The sequence below is a fragment of the Carcharodon carcharias genome, chromosome 3, assembly GCF_017639515.1.
Source record: "Carcharodon carcharias isolate sCarCar2 chromosome 3, sCarCar2.pri, whole genome shotgun sequence".
NCBI classification, from domain to species: Eukaryota; Metazoa; Chordata; class Chondrichthyes; order Lamniformes; family Lamnidae; genus Carcharodon; species Carcharodon carcharias.
The window spans coordinates 82964992-82983048 of record NC_054469.1 but is presented as its reverse complement, the minus strand read 5'-3'; the positions used below and the strand labels follow the sequence as shown (position 1 = coordinate 82983048).

The following is an 18057-nucleotide window of genomic DNA, read 5'->3' as shown; positions in this document are numbered from 1 at the left end:
ACCAGATGGAGGCCCTATGAATCTACCCATTGACCTGAATACATTACCTCCTGCGCTTGGAATGTGCACTTTTCTTTTATCTAGCACAGACTTTAATCTCGGCCTTTGTTTTGACTTCACTGTTGGCCAGACTTCTCTCAGATGCAAGCTCAACTTGTCTGAGCGCAGTGGCTGAGTCTCTCAAAATTTCACTATCTGCCTGCTTCCTGGGAAATACTATACCTTTTGTTTCCAACATTTCTTTGGCTTCATTTAGCTGCTTCTTCAGCTCTTTACTAGGCAGCTAGCTTCACTGAGCTGGCACTGCCTTGGAGTTTATCTGAACTCCTGTCTCCTGGCGTATCCGGCTATACATGACTCCAAGAGCTTCTTGTGAGTCCTCTCTTCATGTTTCTCCTGCTGTGCTTCCATTCTACTGTTTGAGATGGCTTTCATTTCTTCATTTTGCTAAACAGTGACACATTCCTTTGGCATTTGATCTTAAAGGACAATCAACTGGTTCTTTTAACTTGGAAAAATTTATTAATTTTGCTTCCAATCTCCACCCCTCCATCATTTTCACGTGGTCCATCTCTGATATTTCCCTTCCCTTCCTTGACCTCTCTGTCTCAATCTCTGGTGATAGACTGTCCACCAATATCCATTACAAGCCTACCAACTCCCACAGCTACCTCGACTACAGCTCCTCACACCCCGCTTCCTGTAAGGACTCCATCCCATTCTCTTAGTTCCTTCGCCTCCATTGCATCTGTTCCGATGATGCTACCTTCAAAAACAGTTCCTCTGACATGTCCTCCTTCTTCCTTAATCGAGGTTTTCCACCCACGGTCGTTGACAGGGCCCTCAACCGTGTCCAGCTCATCACCCATGCATCCGCCCTCACGCCTTCTCCTCCCTCCCAGAAACATGATAGGGTCCCCCTTGTCCTCACTTATCACCCCATCAGCCTCCGCATTCAAAGGATCATCCTCTGCCATTTCCGCCAATTCCAGCATGATGCCACCACCAAACACATCTTCCCTTCACCACCCCCCCAGCGGCATTCCGTAGGGATCGTTCCCTCCGGGACAACCTAGTCCACTCCTCCATCACCCCCTACACATCAACCCCCACCTATGGCACCTTCCCATGCCCACGCAAAAGATGTAACAACTGCCCCTTCACTTCCTCTCTCCTCACCGTCCAAGGGCCCAAACACTTCTTTCAAGTGAAGCAGCATTTCACTTGCATTTACCCCAACTTAGTCTACTGCATTCGTTGCTCCCAATGCAGTCTCCTCTACATTGGAGAGACCAAACGTAAACTGGGCGACCGCTTTGCAGAACACCTGCGGTCTGTCCGCAAGAATGACCCAAACCTCCCTGTCACTTGCCATTTTAACACTCCACCCTGCTCTCTTGCCCACATGTCTGTCCTTGGCTTGCTGCATTGTTCCAGTGAAGCCCAACGTAAACTGGAGAAACAGCACCTCATCTTCCGACTAGGCACTTTACAGCCTTCCAGACTGAATATTGAATTCAACAACTTTAGGTCTTGAACTCCCTCCTCCATCCCCACCCCCTTTCTATTTCTTCCCCCTTCCTTTTGTTTTTTCCAATAAATTATATAAATTTTTCTTTTCCCACCTATTTCCATTATTTTTAAATATTTTTAAATCTTTTATGCTCCCCCCACCCCCACTAGAGCTATACCTTGAGTGCGCTACCATCTTCTTAATTAGCACATTCGTTTAGATAATATCACCAACTTCAACACCTATGTGTTCTTTTGTTCTTTTGTCTGTGACATCTTTTGATGATCTGCTTCTATCACTGCTTGCTTGTCCCTACAACCACAACACCCCCCTCCATTTCTCTCCCCCCACCCAAACCACACCCCCCCACACCTTAAACCAGCTTATATTTCACCCCTTCCTTGGATTCACCTAGTTCTGTTGAAGGGTCATGAGGACTCGAAACGTCAAATCTTTTCTTCTCCGCCGATGCTGCCAGACCTGCTGAGTTTTCCAGGTAATTCTGTTTTTGTTTTGGTTTTTTTAACTGTTTCTTGTTGTCCTCCCTCTGGGCTCTCCTGTTACCCTTGGTGGAGTTGCCCTCTCTCTGGGATCTCTTATTCCCTTTGGCAGAGTTGCCCTCTCTCTGGGGTCTCTTATTCCCTTTGGCAGAGTTGTCCTCTCTCTGGGGTCTGTTGTTGCCTTCCACAGAGTTGCCCTCTCTCTGGAAGCTCTTCTAATTTTCTGTCCATAGCCACTTTTCTTGTATTTACCACTTTAGACATATTGCCGCTTTAAAAGCAGTCACCGTTTTTTTACTCGGGCTGTCTCTGCAGCTGCCGGCTTTTCTGTGCTTTTTGACTTTTGTTGGGATCCCCGTGATCGTGGTCCTTCTTCTCTTTTAACTTTGGAAAACTTCGTTCCTGTTCAGAAAAAACACAGCTGCAATTTCTTCCTCCCTTTCTGGGCGATTCTGCCGGGCTTTTTTTAAACTTGCAAGCTGTGTGCCAGCCTCTCCAACCGAGCCTGCAGGTCCGCTGCCCACCCCACAATATAAGTACAGGTCCTCTTTATTTTAAATGTTTTGCTCACCCATCTTGTGGATTCTCACTCAAGGGTCTTGCAATTTTGGTATTTTTTAATGTCAGGAGTGCTTCGGGAGATTTCTCAGCCATTTGGATCGGGGCCAGTTTTTCTTTAAAGCGATGGCATACTTGGTGAGTATATCGCCCTTTCTTTTTAATTATCTTAGATACTGACAATCGCTGGGTGAGGGACAGTACCAGATCAGATCCCATCCTTGTCACCAGTTTGTTGCAGGGTGGCTGAGCTGTGCTATTAGTGATAGAGTCGGCAGATACTTCTTGGGTGGAAACATTAAGTTTATTTACAATATACTCAGCCGCAACTACACCTGTGCTTTCAACTCCAAATCTATCTCTACACTGACTGATGAGGTAGCCCGCGTTACTCTCCTATTGGTTACAACAGGTCATGTGTTCTTCCTTAATTATTCTTAAAGGTGCGTTACACACTAAAGAAAACCATAATTACTACAGCAAACATTTTTATATATTTTTAAATTAATATCGGAAACCTCATCCCACCCTTGGATGAGGTTTCCTCAAAAAGGCAAAGGCCACCTGGCCGATTCACCTGCCCGCCAACCGTAATGTTAAACAAGCAGTTGAAAAATCACGGTTGATTAATACACTAATGGCCTTAATAGGCCTCTTAATTGTCGACAGGCACGCTGCCGACTTTCACGCACATCTGCTGATTGAAATATTGCGCGAGTGCGCAATGATGTCAGGGCTCTCGCTCGTCATCATCACGCACTATTTCACGCTCGAAGATGCCAGGCGCACGGCCACACACCGAGCAAAAAATTCTGCCCATGGACTCAATGGGTTGAATTTTCTGGTGGGTGGTCAGGACCCTCTGATGCAACCTTCCAAGGGGTATTCTCCCAACTGGCCACCTCTGTGTCAGCCCCAGACTATTAAGAGAGAACACACAAACATACGAATTAGGAGCAGGAGTTGGTCCTTCAAGCCTGTTCTGCCATTCAAGGAGATCATGGCTGATCTGATTGTAACCTCAATGCCACATTTCCACCTACCGCCGATAACCTTTCACCCCCTTACTTATCAAGAATCTATCTAGCTCTGTCTTAAAAATATTCAAAGTCTCTGCTTCTATCGCCTTTTGAGGAAGAGAGTTCCAAAGACTCACGACCCTCTGAAAGAAAAAATTTCTCCTCATCTCTGTCTTAAATGGGTGACCCCTTATTTTTAAACAGTGACCCCCAATTCTAGATTCCTCAGGATTTTATATGTTTCAATCAAGTTGCCTCTTATTCTTCTAAACTCCAGTGGATAGAAGCCTAGCCTGCCCAACCTTTCCTCATATGACAACCCGCCCATTTCAGATATTAATCTAGTAAACCTTCTCTGAACTGCTTCCAATGCATTTATTTCCTTCCTTAAATAAGGAGACCAACACTGCACATAGTACTCCAGATGTCGTCTTACCAATGCCCTGTATAACTGAAGCACAACCTCCCTCCTTTTATATTCAACTCCCCTCACAATAAACAACATTCTGCTTAGCTTTCCAAATTGTTTGCTGTACCAGCATAGTACCTTTTGTGCACTAGGACACCCAGATCCATCTGCATCTCTGAACTCTGCAATCTCTCACCATTTACATAATATGCTTCTTTTGTATTCTTCCAACCAAAATGAGCAGTTTCACATTTTCCCACATTATACTCAGTTTGCCAGACATTTGCCCACTCACTTATGCCCTCTTCACAACTTACATTCCTACTTATATTTGTGTCATCAGCAAATTTAGCAACAATACCTTTGGTCCCTTTATCCATGTTATTTATATAAATTGTAAAAAATTAACACCCCAGCACCGATCCCTGTGGCACACCACTTGTTACATCTTGCCAACCAGAAAATGACCCATTTATGCCTACTCTCTGTTTCCTGCTTCTTCTATCTATGCCAATATGTTACCCCCTACACCATCAGCTTTTATTTTCTGCAAAAACCTTTGATGTGGCACATTATCAAATGCCTTCTGGAAAACTAAGTACAGTAGATTCAGTGGTTCCCCTTTATCCACAGCACATGGGGGTGGCAGGGGTGCAGTGGCGTAGTAGTATTGTCACTGGGCTAGTATTCCACAGACCCAGGGCAATGCTCTGGGGACCTGGGTTTGAATTCCACTATGGCAGATTGTGAAATTTGAATCAATAAACATCTGGAATTAAAAGTCTGAAACCGTTGGGATAAAGACCCATCTGGTTCACTAATGTCCTTTAGGGAAGGAAATCTACTTTCCTTACCTGGTCTGGCCTACATGTGATTTCAGGCCCACAGCAATGTGGTTGACTCTTAAATGCCCTCTGAACAAGGTCAATTAAGGATGGGCAATAAATGCTGGCCTAGCCAGTGATGCCCACACCCCATGAACAAATAATAAAAAGAACTTTTACTTCTTCAAAGAACTCCAATGAATTGGTTAAGCATAATTTCCCTTTCACAAAACCATGGGAAAAATTTTCACCCCACTGTCACATGAGCTGGGACATGTCAATTAATTATTTTTTAACATTTTTATTGAATTTTAAAACCCTTCATGAAGCCCCATCCCACCCTTGGATGAGGTTTCATGAAAAGTGCGAAGGCCGCCTGGGCTCTTTGCCTGCCTGTCAACTTTAAGATTGGACAAGCAGCTTATTTACTTGCTTTAATTAGTTTTTCACAGGCCTTAATAGGCCTTTGACAGTTCAGCGGACATGCTGCCTGACTGTTGAACTGGAAATCTAAATGACACGCGGTGATGTCGGGACACCCACTGTGGTCATTTTATGTGTCGGTGAGCGGGCCCTGCCCCCGCTCGCTGATTGGAGAATTCAGCCCCCTGTTGACTCTGCCTGATTACCTTGGACTTACCTAAGTGCCCTGCTTTAACATCTTCAATAATAGCTTCGAACATTTTCCCTACTACAGATAATAAGCTAACTGGCCTGTAGTTTCCTGGGCCGGAATTTTAAGGTCCTGTTGCAGTGGGGGCAGGGCCGTAAAATGCGACGAGCCACTCTAAACTCCACTGACTGGTGGGAACACAAAATCCCGCTGCTATAAAATTCCACTCCTGCTTTCTGCCTGTCTCCCTTTTTGAATAAAGGAGTTACATTCCAATCTAACGGAACTTTTCCTAAATCTAGGAAATTTTGGAAAATTAAAACCAATGCACCAACTATCTTACTAGCCACTTCTTTTAAGACCCTAGGATGAAGTCCATCAGGACCCAGGGACTTATCACCCTGCAGCTCCAACAATTTTCTCGGTACCACTTCCCTGCTGATTGTAATTTTCTTGAGTTTCATCCTCCCTTCCAATTCCTGATTTCCAGCTATTTCTGGGATGTTACTTTTATAGTGAAGACCAAAGCAAAATACTTGTTCAATTCATCTGCCATGTCCTTATTTTCCATTATTAATTCCCTAGGCTTACTTTGTATAGGACCAATGCTCACATTGTTAACTCTTTTCTCTTTTAAATATCCAAAGGAACTCTTAGTATCTGTCTTTATATTTCTAGTTAGCTTTCTCTTGTACTTTAATTTTTCCCTCCTTATTAATCTTTTAGTCATTTCAGAAGCCGGGAGAGCTTCTGATGCTGCAGGCCCAATCAGAGGCACCCTTGGCTGCCTGCATTGAAATTATAAATTAAAAGGTCCGAAGCGGGTAGCATCGTCACATTGGCGGGTAAGTTCCTCTGCAGGCCTATTCACGGGCAGGGACACAAACTGCCTTTCCTCCTCATAGCCCCCCCACTGGGGCTGACACTCTCCGGCTCCAGTGGTCCCCTAGCCCAGCACCCGGATGCCACTTCAGTTGCGCAGCAGCCTCTGCATTCAGCAGGGGACCACTCTGACATTGATTAAAAAAATGAATTTTTTTTGATTGATAAAGAATGGTAAGATGAAGCTACAACTGGGTTAAAACTAGGGCACTAGAAGTCTTGGGTTGATGCTGCAGTTTTCCTCTGAATTCTGTCAACCAGAGCAATATCCATCAGTGGGCAAACACGGAGCTTAGAAAATATTTTTTAAATGTGATGATTGAAACTAAGTTTTCTTGAGGATTTTCACTCTATTAGCAGTTTTTCCATCCATCTTTGCTATTTATTTATCTAACCAAGATCAGATATATACGAAAGAGTTTAATGTTTGAAAATCAAACATATCTGCAACCGGTGTGAAGTAGATATTTTAGGTAAATAACTCATCTCCACTGATCCGGTCTAAAGTGCTGAAGGTAAATCCAAATACAAAAGCAAAATACTGCAGATACTGGAAATCTGAAACAAAAACAGAAAATGCTGGGAATACTGAGCAAATCAGGCACATTCTAAACCAGAATCTATTAGCCAAGTTGACTGTATAAATACACTTTAATTACACCAATAGCTTTTATTTATATAGCAGCTTTAACAATGAAACATCCCACTGTGCTTCTCAGGGGCATTATAAAGCAAGTGTGACACTGAGCCACATTGGCAGATATTAGGTCAGCTGACCAAAAGCTTGGTCAAAGAGGTAGGTTTTAAGGAGTGCCTTAAACAAGGTAAGCGTCTTAGAGAGGCAGAGAGGTTTTGGGGAGGGATTTCCAGACCTTGGCACCCAAGCAACTGAAGGCATGTCTATCAATGTTGGAGCAGTTATTATTGGGAATGCATAAGAGGCCAGGCTTAAAGGGTTGCAGAATATTAGTGTAATTAAAATTGCAATCTATGGGGAAAATACATTTGCTTTAGTGTTCTTACGCACAGGAAATGGAAATTAAACTATGTTTAAATACAAATATTTGATGGTTTCCTCAACATTTGAAATGTAGTGCCCAGAGATTTTTTTTTACTCTGAAAAGATATCAGCTTAATCTCCAACACAAACCTGGACCTGGCTGCAGAAACACAGTTGAGATGGTTGTCAGGCACCACACCTTTCCCCATTGGAGTAGGCAGAAATGGTAATCCACACATGTTTACGAGCTTTCTGATATTATCTTCAGCACGAGAATAGGCTGCACCTTTAAGAAATGAAAGCCACATATCTGTAATGTTATGTCTGTCTCCAGGAGCAAACGTTTCCAATATAATCATGAAAGAATATATCTTGTTACAATTCCCAGAACCTTTTACTATTACTCCTATATTCTGTGGTGTTCAGACCTTCATGTTAATTCGTTAATGTAGTAGCTCCTCTCTACATACATTAGAATCAATGCAATTTGCTTCAGATTAATAAAGAGCGTCTTTAAATCAACTCATTGCAGGATTATAGAATCAAAGAATGATTACAGCCATTAGGCCCGTCCAAACCAGGCCAGCTCTCTTCAAGAGCAATTTAGTTAGTCCCCCCCACCACCTTGCCCTTACCCCTTTTTCCCTGCAATTCTTTCTGTTCTGATGTTTATCCAATTCCCTTTTGAAAGCCACATTTGAACTTGCCTCCATCATCCTTCAGACAGTGCATTCCAGATTCTAACCACTCGGTGTGTTAAAAAAAGCTTCTCTTCACATCACGTTTGATTCTTTTGCCTATCACTGTGTGTCCTCTTGACCCTTCCACCAATGGGAACAGGTTCTCTCTGTCTACTCTGTCCAGAAAACCCCATGATTTTGAACACTGAGAACAACCCCAGCTTCAGCAATCGATCCAAATAACTGAAATCCCTATCGCTGGATCCATTCTCGCAAGTTTTTCTGTACTCTTCTACAGGCTTCACATCCTTCCTAAGCGAAGCCCAGTGTTGGACACAATACTCCAGTTGAGGCTGAAGCAGAGTTTTATAAAAGTTCATCATAACTTCTTTGTTTTTGTACTCTGCTGCTATTTAAAACACCCAGGATCTTGTAAGTCTTTTTTAAAAATTTACAGTAGAGCAATAATTACATGCTATTACATACAAATAATAACACTTACATACAGAAGAGAAAGAGAAAGAAAGGAAAAGAGAAGTAGGAGGAAGAAAAAGAAAAAGGAAGGAGGAAAAAAACCCTCCCCAAACCCCCAAAAATATAAATAATAAGAAAATCGACAACAATCAGATATAGTTTCAGCTGATATAATACAGGCAACCCAATTAAGGTCAGTTTTCAGAAAGTTTTTCTAGGTTGGCCCAGTTGTGCTATTAGTGATCGAGTTGATCTGCAGACACTTCTTGGGTGGAAACGTTGGGCAGAATTTTCCCCTTGTCGGTGGGGAAGCTGATGAGCGGGCGCGTTTCCGAATGGTGCTCCCAATTAAGGCCCGCCCAGCATGATGTCTGCAGGGAAGTGCTCTGCACTCATGTGATCATGTGATCTTGCCTAACAAGTATTATTCTCAAAGTATTATTCTTTAAAATTCATTCACGAGATGTGGGCTTCACTGGCTGGGCCAGCATTTATTGCCAATCCCTAGTTGCCCTTGAGAAGGTGGTGGTGAGCTGCCTTCTTGAACCACTGCAGTCCATGTGGTGTAGGTACACCCACAGTGGTGTTAGGAAGGGAGTTCCAGGATTTTGACCCAGCGGGACAGTGAAGGAACTGCGATATATCTCCAAGTCAGGATGATGAGTTTCTTGGAGGGGAACCTCCAGGTGGTGGTGTTCCCGTCTATTTGCTGCCCTTGTCCTTCTAGGTGCCCACCAGATTAACCATAATTACGACATTTCTCCCCCTTTAACTCAGCTATACATATTATATTTACAAGTACATATTTTTGAAGACAACATAATATTTACACTGGGTAAGGAATTTACAAGTTCAGTCTTTCAGGTGGTTTCCTGGTACGTGTGGAACGTTGCAGCTCCAAAACTTCAGACTCTTTGTCAGGAACCTCCTTTTCCAGAGTTGCCTGAACATCAGGTGCTTCGGTGGGCACGGACAGTTTTGTATCCTCGACTCTTACAGGGATTTCAGACATGTCAGTCCTGGGTTGAGTATCCTCAACAGGAAATACAGACCCGGTCATGATCACTGGTGGAACCAAATCTTGATTTGTCTCTCTTTTCTTTAAATGGTCCACGTGTTTACAAATGACCCGGCCTTCCACCTCCATGTGGTAAGATAGTGGTCCAGTCACCACACTTATTTCACCCGGTAACCACTTTGGGCCTTCCCCGAAGTTTTTCACGTATATCGTCTCTCCCGCTGTAAATTTCCTCTCACAACTATGCCAGTTGTGAGCGGTTTACTGACTTCCCTGACTCCTTTCCACCTTCTCCTCTAACTTTGGCAATATTCAGCTCAATCTCGTCCTGATTCCAATTTAATAGAATAATACGTCTAGCCAATAATGTTGAAAAGGCGAGTGCATCAGTCTGAATTTTTGTAAGAGGGATACCATTTGGTTCCACTCCAGAGTGCTGTAATAGGAGAGGGTTCAATGTTGCTACTGAAAATATGTGAGAGTGATCAAAAACTTTTGTCCAAAACAAAGCCAATTTAGGACACGACCAGTACATATGAATTAGAGAAGCTGGGGGCAGTATGACATTTATCACAGGCTGGATCAAAATTTGGATAAATCTTAGATAATTTCACCTTGGATAGATGGATATGATGGAGAATTTAAAATTTTAGAAACCCATGTCATGCACATACAGATGAGGAATGTACACAAGAGAGAGTGGACTTCCAGTTATCTTCTGATAAGTATGAATCAAAACCTTGCTCCCAAAGAGTTCTTAAGGTAGAAAGCAGTGTAGTGAAAAGATTAGAGAATATAATTTGGAAATGAACACCCTAACAAAAGGATTTAATTCTAATATAATATCTATCGGTGATTTGGGGAGCAATAAAGGAAACTGGGCGATTTTTTTGCACGCAAACGTGTAAGTCTTTTAACCATTTTCTCAACCTACCGTGCCACCTTCAACATTTTCAGGACTTATATCCCCAGGACTTTCTGTTCTTGCATCTCCTTTAGAATTGTACCCTTTATTTTATACTCCAAAATGTACCACATCATACTTCTCTGTAGTAAATTTCACTTGACCTATGACTGCCCATTTCACCCATGATCATAAAGTCTATCACTAACATTCTTGCTGTTCACAATGCTTCTAAGTTTTGTGTCACCTGCAAATTTTGAAATTGTGGCCTGTACATGTAATTCTAAATCGTTAATAAACACAAAGAAAAGCAGCGATCCTTGTACTGATCTCTGGGGAATCCCACTGTATAACCTCCCTTTATTTTAATTTTTTGTGGGATGTGGGTATCACTGGCTAGGCCAGCATTTGTTGTCCATCCCTAATTGCCCTTGGGAAGGTGGTGGTGAGCTACCTTCTTGAACCGCTTCAGTCCATCTGGTGCAAGTACATCCACAGTGCTGTTAGGAACGGAGTTCCAGGATTTTGACCCAGTGACAGTGAAGGAATAGCGACATAGTTCCAAGTCAGGTCAGTGCGTGACTTGTGGGGGGGGGGGGAACTTGCAGGTGGTGGTGTTCCCATGTGTCTGCTGCCCTTGAGCTTCTAGGTGGAAGAAGTCACAAATTTGGAAGGTGTTGTCGAAGGAAACTTGGCAAGTTGCTACAGTACATCTTATAGATGGTACACACTGCTGCCACTGTGTGTCAGTGGTGGAGGAAGTAGGTATTTAAGTAGTGGATGGGGTGCTAATCAAGTGATGTGCTTAGCCCTGGATGGTGTCATGCTTCTTAAGTGTTGTGGAAGCTGCACTTATCCAGGCATGTGGAAAGTATTCCATCACACTCCTGACTTGTGCCTTGTAGATGGTGGACAGGCTTTGGGGAATCAGGAGGTGACATACTAGCCACAGAATTCCCAGCCTCTGACCTGATCTGGGAAACAAGCATTTGTCACCACTCACTGTATTTTGTCATGCAGCCAACTTTGTACTCATGCTGCCGCTGTCCCTTTTATTCCATAGGCTTCGACAATGATGGCAAGCCTATTACTTGGCACTTTATCAAATGCCTTTTGGAAGTTCATATACACATTACCCCCATCAACGCTCTCAATTTACTCATCAAAAACTCAAATCAAGTTAGTCAAACACAGTTTACCTTAAAAACATCTGTGCTGGCTTTCCTTAATTAATCTACCTTTGACCAAGTGACTGTTAATTTTGATCAAGATTATTGTTTCTAAAAGCTTTCCCACCAATGAGGTTAAACTGACTGACCTACAGTTGCAGGGTTTAATTTGATGCCTTTTTTTGAACAAGGCAGTAAACATGTAGAATTCCCTAGTTCTCTGATACTAATCCCATATCAAAGAAGGATTGGAAGATTATCGTTAGCATCACTGCAATTTCCAGCCTTGCTTCCCCCAATATCTTCAAAAGCATCACCTCCAGTCATGGTGACTTAAGTACAAGTCTTTCTAGTACTTCCTCTTTTTCAAGTTTTAGTCTACCAAGTATCTCAATGCACCCTCTTCCACCATGACTTTGGCAGCACCTTCTTTCATAAAAACAGATGCAAAGTATCATATTTAGTGTGTGTCTTGCAATGAGCAACACAAAGGAGCAATTTAAATGCATTTTAACTGCACTCAAAACATTTCATCAGTTACATTTTAAACACATACTCAATAGTACCAGATGTCAGACAAGCAGTCTGATGACTTAGAAAAAGAGAGGTGGTGAGGCAGAGTTAAGTGTCATCAGGGTACATGTGGGACCTGATGTTGTGTTTCGGATGATGCTGCCGAGGGGGATGTTAAGAAAAAGGAGCTGTCAAAGATACTTAGAAGAATCCAGAGGTAACGGTTCATGAGCAGAAAGTAAACCCATTGCAGTGAGATCTTTGGCTATAGTTGTATAGCTAAGAATGGAACCAGGTGAATAAGTCCCATTTAGCTGGTCAATGGAGGAGAGGCATAGAAAAAGGATGGTATGGTCAACCATGCCAAAGGCTGCAGACAGATCGACAGGGCTGAGGGGGCATAGATTAACAAGATCATAGTCACATAGGATGTCTTTTATGGCTTTGTTGTGAGCCATTTCAGTACTGTCGCTGGGGCAGAAACCTAATTGGAGGGATCCAAACATGGAGTTCCAGGAAAGTTGAGCATGCGGAGTGACAAGGACTTATAATTTTTTTTTAAAATCCATTAACAATGAAATCAGAATAAATTTGTCAACTTGCTCATTCTAAAATCAATTTTGACCTTTGGTTTGAAATGTCTGTGTCTCTCTCCACATGTCTTCCCCTCCCTTTGGGACCTGGAGTTTGTGTTTTGTTACCTTACTGGAACTTGCACCATTCTTCTTTTGACAGGAGACCCAACAAGGTAACAGACTACAGCTCCCAGCATGACACAGTGGTGCAGAGCATAATTCAGAATACTGCTGCCACCTACTGCTAAAAGTGGAAAGAAGAAGGGAAGGATTGGTACAAAGCAGACAATGTGATATGTGTGAATGGCCAGTATCATCACACATTTTTTTAAAAAATGGACTTTCTCAATTTTCAGATCAGCAAAAAAATCTCCCAGATACAATATGGAAATCAAATTCAAGAAAATAAATTCTCTCAGAATATATACTATCAAATTCCACATGTTGTTGTCGCTATTAAACAGAGAGATTTCATTGCAAATTGAGCTAACAGGCAGTGGTTAAGCTACTAACAAGAGGTCTCACCTGGAGATAATTTAGAGTATATTGTGTAAAATTATAAAGTAGATTGTCACAACTCGGTATATAACGTCCTGAATTAAGTAACAAATCTATTTTATCTGTGTTGAGTCTGTTATCCGAATTACTTGACTGTAAGGAAAATTCCACTTTCTCTTGAAGTCTAATAGATGTAATATTACAATTCTGTACTTGATGTTCAATCCCCTCCCCTGTCCCAGGATAAGCCACACTCCTCACCTTAGGTTTTACTAATAGTATACAATGTAACCCAATGATGCATCAGACTATAAACTACTAGTGAGCGATTGTATGGGATTATCAGGTGTTAAATAAAGAAAATAAACCAAAGGGAAAACACATTTTCTTCTTATGAATAAATTTTCACAAAGGCTTTAGGGAAGTATAGCACAATGACAGACACAGGAAGAATGAAGAAACCCCATGCATTTAAATGGTGCTTGTTTCTGTTTAAAGATCCCAAAGTACTTCACAAAGTAAATTACTGTTGGGGTACATTGCTGAGGAGGCACATATGTCAGCAACATCCACAAACAGCAGTGAGCTAAATGGCCAGATAATCTGTTTTTTGGTGCTTTGGGTTGGGAAGAATGTTGGCCAGGACATCAGACATCTGCCTGCTTTCCTTTGAGAGCCAAGCCATTCAATAAACAGGCAAACAGCACCTCAGTTTTACATATTATTCAAAGAACAGCATTTCCAACACTGCAGTGTTCTGGTAGTACTACGCTGGATGATTAGCTTAGTTATAGATTTAGATTAAAGTTTGATCACATGGCAGAATAACAGGACACCAATCACAAGCAACGTCTGTTGTGTAGCACTGGTATCAAATGCCTTTTGAAAATCCATATACACCACATCAACAGTGTTTCTTTTATCAATCTTCTCTGTTACCTCCTCAAAAAATTCCAGCAAGTTAGTTAAACATGATTCTCCCTTGATGAATCCATGCTGGCTTTCCTTAATTATCCTGCATTTGTCTAAGTGATTTTTGGTTTTATCCCATAGCATAATTTCCAGAAGTTTCCCTACCACAGAGGTCAAACTGACTGGTCTGTAGTTGCCAGCTTTATCCTTGCACCCCTTATTGAACAAGGGCATAACATTTGCAGTTCTCCAGTCCTCCGGCACCTCCCCTGCATCTAAGGAAGACCGGAAGATTATCACTAGTACCTCTGCAATTTCCACTCTCACTTCCCTCAGTACCCTTGGATACATCTCATCTCATCCTGGTACCTTGGTCCAGGACATTGGTCCTGCGCTGCTGCATGGGCTCTATCGCTGAAGCCATAGTTGGCTCCAACAGTGTCAACGTGAGAGGGGTGAAGGGCAGCTCGATCTCACTCCAGCTTCCCCTTCTCCTCAAGAAATCATCCAAGGCTCGTCGGGCACCCATAGCGAGGAGGGTCAGCAGCTCGACTTCCCATGGCCATCCACCCAGGTGACTCCGGGAGTTTCTGGTCCATCGGAATCCCTTTTTCCTCTGACCTCAGCAGCTCCAGCTCCACAGGCTGAGGAGGGTGCCACGGCCACACAACAGGACCCCAAAAGCAGGCTGAGGCGCTCCAGGTCTCAGCCCCCCAGAGGATGCCCACCAAGTTCATCATCGACAGAATGTCCCAGTCAGCAGGCTGCCTCCACCTCTGCTGTGGATGTGCGGGGAGCACCAAGACACCTGTGTGGCAGCCTCAGACTGCAGCAGGGCGAAGATATAATGAGGCTCATGCTGCATCTCAGTGGAGCAAACCATCAGGATGCTGAAAATGAGGTTCCTGTGCCTGGACTGGCCTGGTGGAGCTCTGCAATACAGTTCACAGAGGGTGTCACACATCATCGTCACCTGCTGCGTCCTTTACAACCTGGTGCTGCAAAGGGGACAGGAGCTGGCTGAGCATCAGTGTTAGGAAGGTTAAAAAGATATAGTTGCACAGCCTGGGCATGGGTGTCAATCACTTGTACATAATGTGCACTATTGTAAATAAATTCCCAAGAATGTCTCCTTGCCTATGGCTCCTTGTTCTGATAAGTAGTGCTTGCATCAATCAGATGTGAAACCTTTCTGCACAAGATAAAGACAGGTGTCTCAGTCCAGGGCCTCTTCTCTGTGCTTTGTGCAGCCATCAGACCAAAGTGATGGTCCAGCCTCACACTCACTGGACACATTCTGATTCCTGCACCTCAGTGGTGCTGGTCATTGCTGCCAGAATGTAGTGGGCAGGCACCAGAGTTCTCTCATTCTCTCTGTGTGCTCTCAGCACCTTTAAGGTGGGACTGGACCCCATCTCTTCAGTATCTGTGAACAGTGACGCTGTGCTCCTGACGGGTTCAGGTGCTGAAGGCTGACAAAGGATCATTTAAAGTTTCATGGCTGCATCTCCATGATATGACCCTGATCACAGAGCACAAGCGAGCTGTCCTTGGCCAGACAGGGGTCAGACATTCACAGAGGCTATGTGAAGAACTATGGAGTGTCCTCACTGCATGTTGTCATCATCCTCCTGGAATCGAGCGGCTATTAGGGTCTTCGCTGCGTCTCCATGACAGGAGCCTTATCACAGAGAGTGGAGTCAACCGTTCATAGGTGAAATGTGAGGATCTATGGTGTCTCCTCACTGCATGTCATCATCATCCTCCATGAATCTAGCAGTTTTGAGGGCCCCCTGAGCATGCCTGCCTCATCTGGCCAGTGTGATGGCCCCATTGCCTTCATCGTTGCCTTCGAGGACCTCCTCACCCTCATCCCCATCGATATCCTCCTCATCGAACGAGACATGAAGCTCCTCCATCTCCTCCTCGGCCCATTGCAGCACCAGTTTGTAAAGGGCACAGCAGGCGACGACGAGGCATGACACCCTCTGCAGACTGTGTTGCAGGGCTCCACCAGACCAGTCCAGGCACCAGAACCTCATTTTCAGCATCCTGATGGTTTGCTTCACTGAGATGCAGCATGAGCCTCATTACACTGTCACTCTGCTGCAGTCTGAGGCCACAGTACAAGTGGCATCAGCCACGTCCTCTGAGGGTAGCCCTTGTCCCTGAGGAGACAACCCTGCAGCCACTGTGGACTCTGGAAGACATCAGGGATCTGAGACCTGCTAAGGGTATAGGAGTCATGCGCAGACCTGCAGGATGCATTTGTCGTGGTCGCACACCAGCTGAACATTCAGTGAATGGAAGCCCTTGCGGTTGATGTAGTTGACCACTTGTTGCCACGGAGATCTGAGTGCCACGTGAGTGCAGTCAATGGCACCCTACACCTGTGGGAAACTTGAGATCTGGGCAAATCCCAGCGCCATTGCTTCCTTGCTCTCTTGGTCCTGGGCGAAATGCACAAAGTTGTTGCCCTCACGAAGATGACACTCATGACCTCATGGATACATTTGTGGGTGGAGGCTTGTGAGATCCCACAGAGATCACCTGTGGAGCCCTGAAAGGAACCAGTGGTGTAAAAATTAAGCACCACTAGCACTTTCCGGGCCACTAGCAGCAAATGCCCTCCATGTCCTTGTGGTGCCAAACCTGCAGCAGCTGGTAGATGAGACCGACCAGTTCCCTAGACATGCGCAGTCTTCAGCGACACAGGTCTTCAGTCATCTGCAGGAATGAAAGGCAGCATCTATAGACCCTGGGGTCTAGCTAGGCGCCGACCAGCAATAGCTCACTGTGGCTTTTCAGCAGCATGTGCAGGAGCTCCAGCTGCCTCTTCTTCCTGAGGATGCTGATCCCCCCTCTGCCTAGCCAGGCACCTCCACTGCTCTCTTCTCTTTTGTCTCTGCTCTCTGCTAACCATGGGGAATACGGCTAGTTCACCAGGCTCCATGCTCCTCCTGTAGGAGTGTGGATTAACATGGGTGTACTAAGAACCTTTCTTGGTTAAGTCTGAAGGCCTCTTAATGCATCCAGGAGAGAGCTGGCCACCACTTTGATGGCCAGAGATTAGTGCGCTGCATGACTGCCCGAAACCCCATCTTCCCCCACCCCACTCCACCTGACCGATTGGTGGCAGCTTTGCCCACTGGACTACATGCTGTGCTCTCAGCTCAGGCGCAGGCATTCTCCAAACCCACACTGCAAGGCTGCACTGTTAGCTTGAACCTTGGGGGAGACTGGTCCAAATCAGGATGATGACATTGCAAGGGGCTGTGAGCCTCCAGCAGTGATTGCTCTATGGCCAGCTTTAGCAAGGAGATTGTACAATGTGCCCCATCATCCAACTGTTCTGCATTCCACTAAAACACTCGTTAGTTTGTTGTCAGTGCCCGACAGGTGAAAAGTTCAGGAGCACTAGGTGGCACTTTGATGCCTCTGCATTGCTTGAGCGAGCAGATAAGCTCGAGGCCTGAATCCAATCTGGCTGCGCTTGAACTGTCTCAGCTGCGGAGGAATGGCCACTATATACAAGGTTTCCCTGATGCGTGGCCACTTCCCTCCCCACACCCCGTATATGCTTGTGCTCTACCATCAATTACAGTGCAGTACTTGCCCCCTACCCCCCAAGTTGCCTTGATTTACAGTGCAGCCCTTGCCCCCCCAAGTCAACTCCACCTTGAAGTCCAACAGGCGGCCCTGGCAAGCACTGTGCAACCTTACTGTGCACTCACCTCAGAGTTCCCCTCAAAGTGCAGCCAGCCGAGTGCACGGCTTATATATTCTGTTGTGAAACATGTTGGCATGCAATCACGCTGACGTGCTCGGATGGTCCAGTGTGGGGGGCATAATTCCGGTGAGCTGAGCCTATAATGACATGCAGACGCATTACAATGAGGTTCCTGACGTTCGACGACAGGAAGACAGGCCACCAAGATGGGCAGAGCGGACGATTGCAAACTGGTTTCACAACTTTGTGAAACAGGTTTTTGGCCT

General features: G+C 44.6%; 1 protein-coding gene across 2 annotated transcripts in view; it reads right to left on the bottom strand.

Moving 5' to 3' along the window:
• hacl1 (2-hydroxyacyl-CoA lyase 1) overlaps positions 1-18057 on the bottom strand; it is a 118162-nt gene that overhangs the window by 69458 nt on the left and 30647 nt on the right. For both annotated transcript variants that reach the window (XM_041184291.1, XM_041184292.1), the window contains one exon: positions 7469-7604. In XM_041184291.1, coding sequence (XP_041040225.1) covers positions 7469-7604 — 136 coding nt within the window. The remainder of the gene's footprint in view (positions 1-7468; positions 7605-18057) is intronic.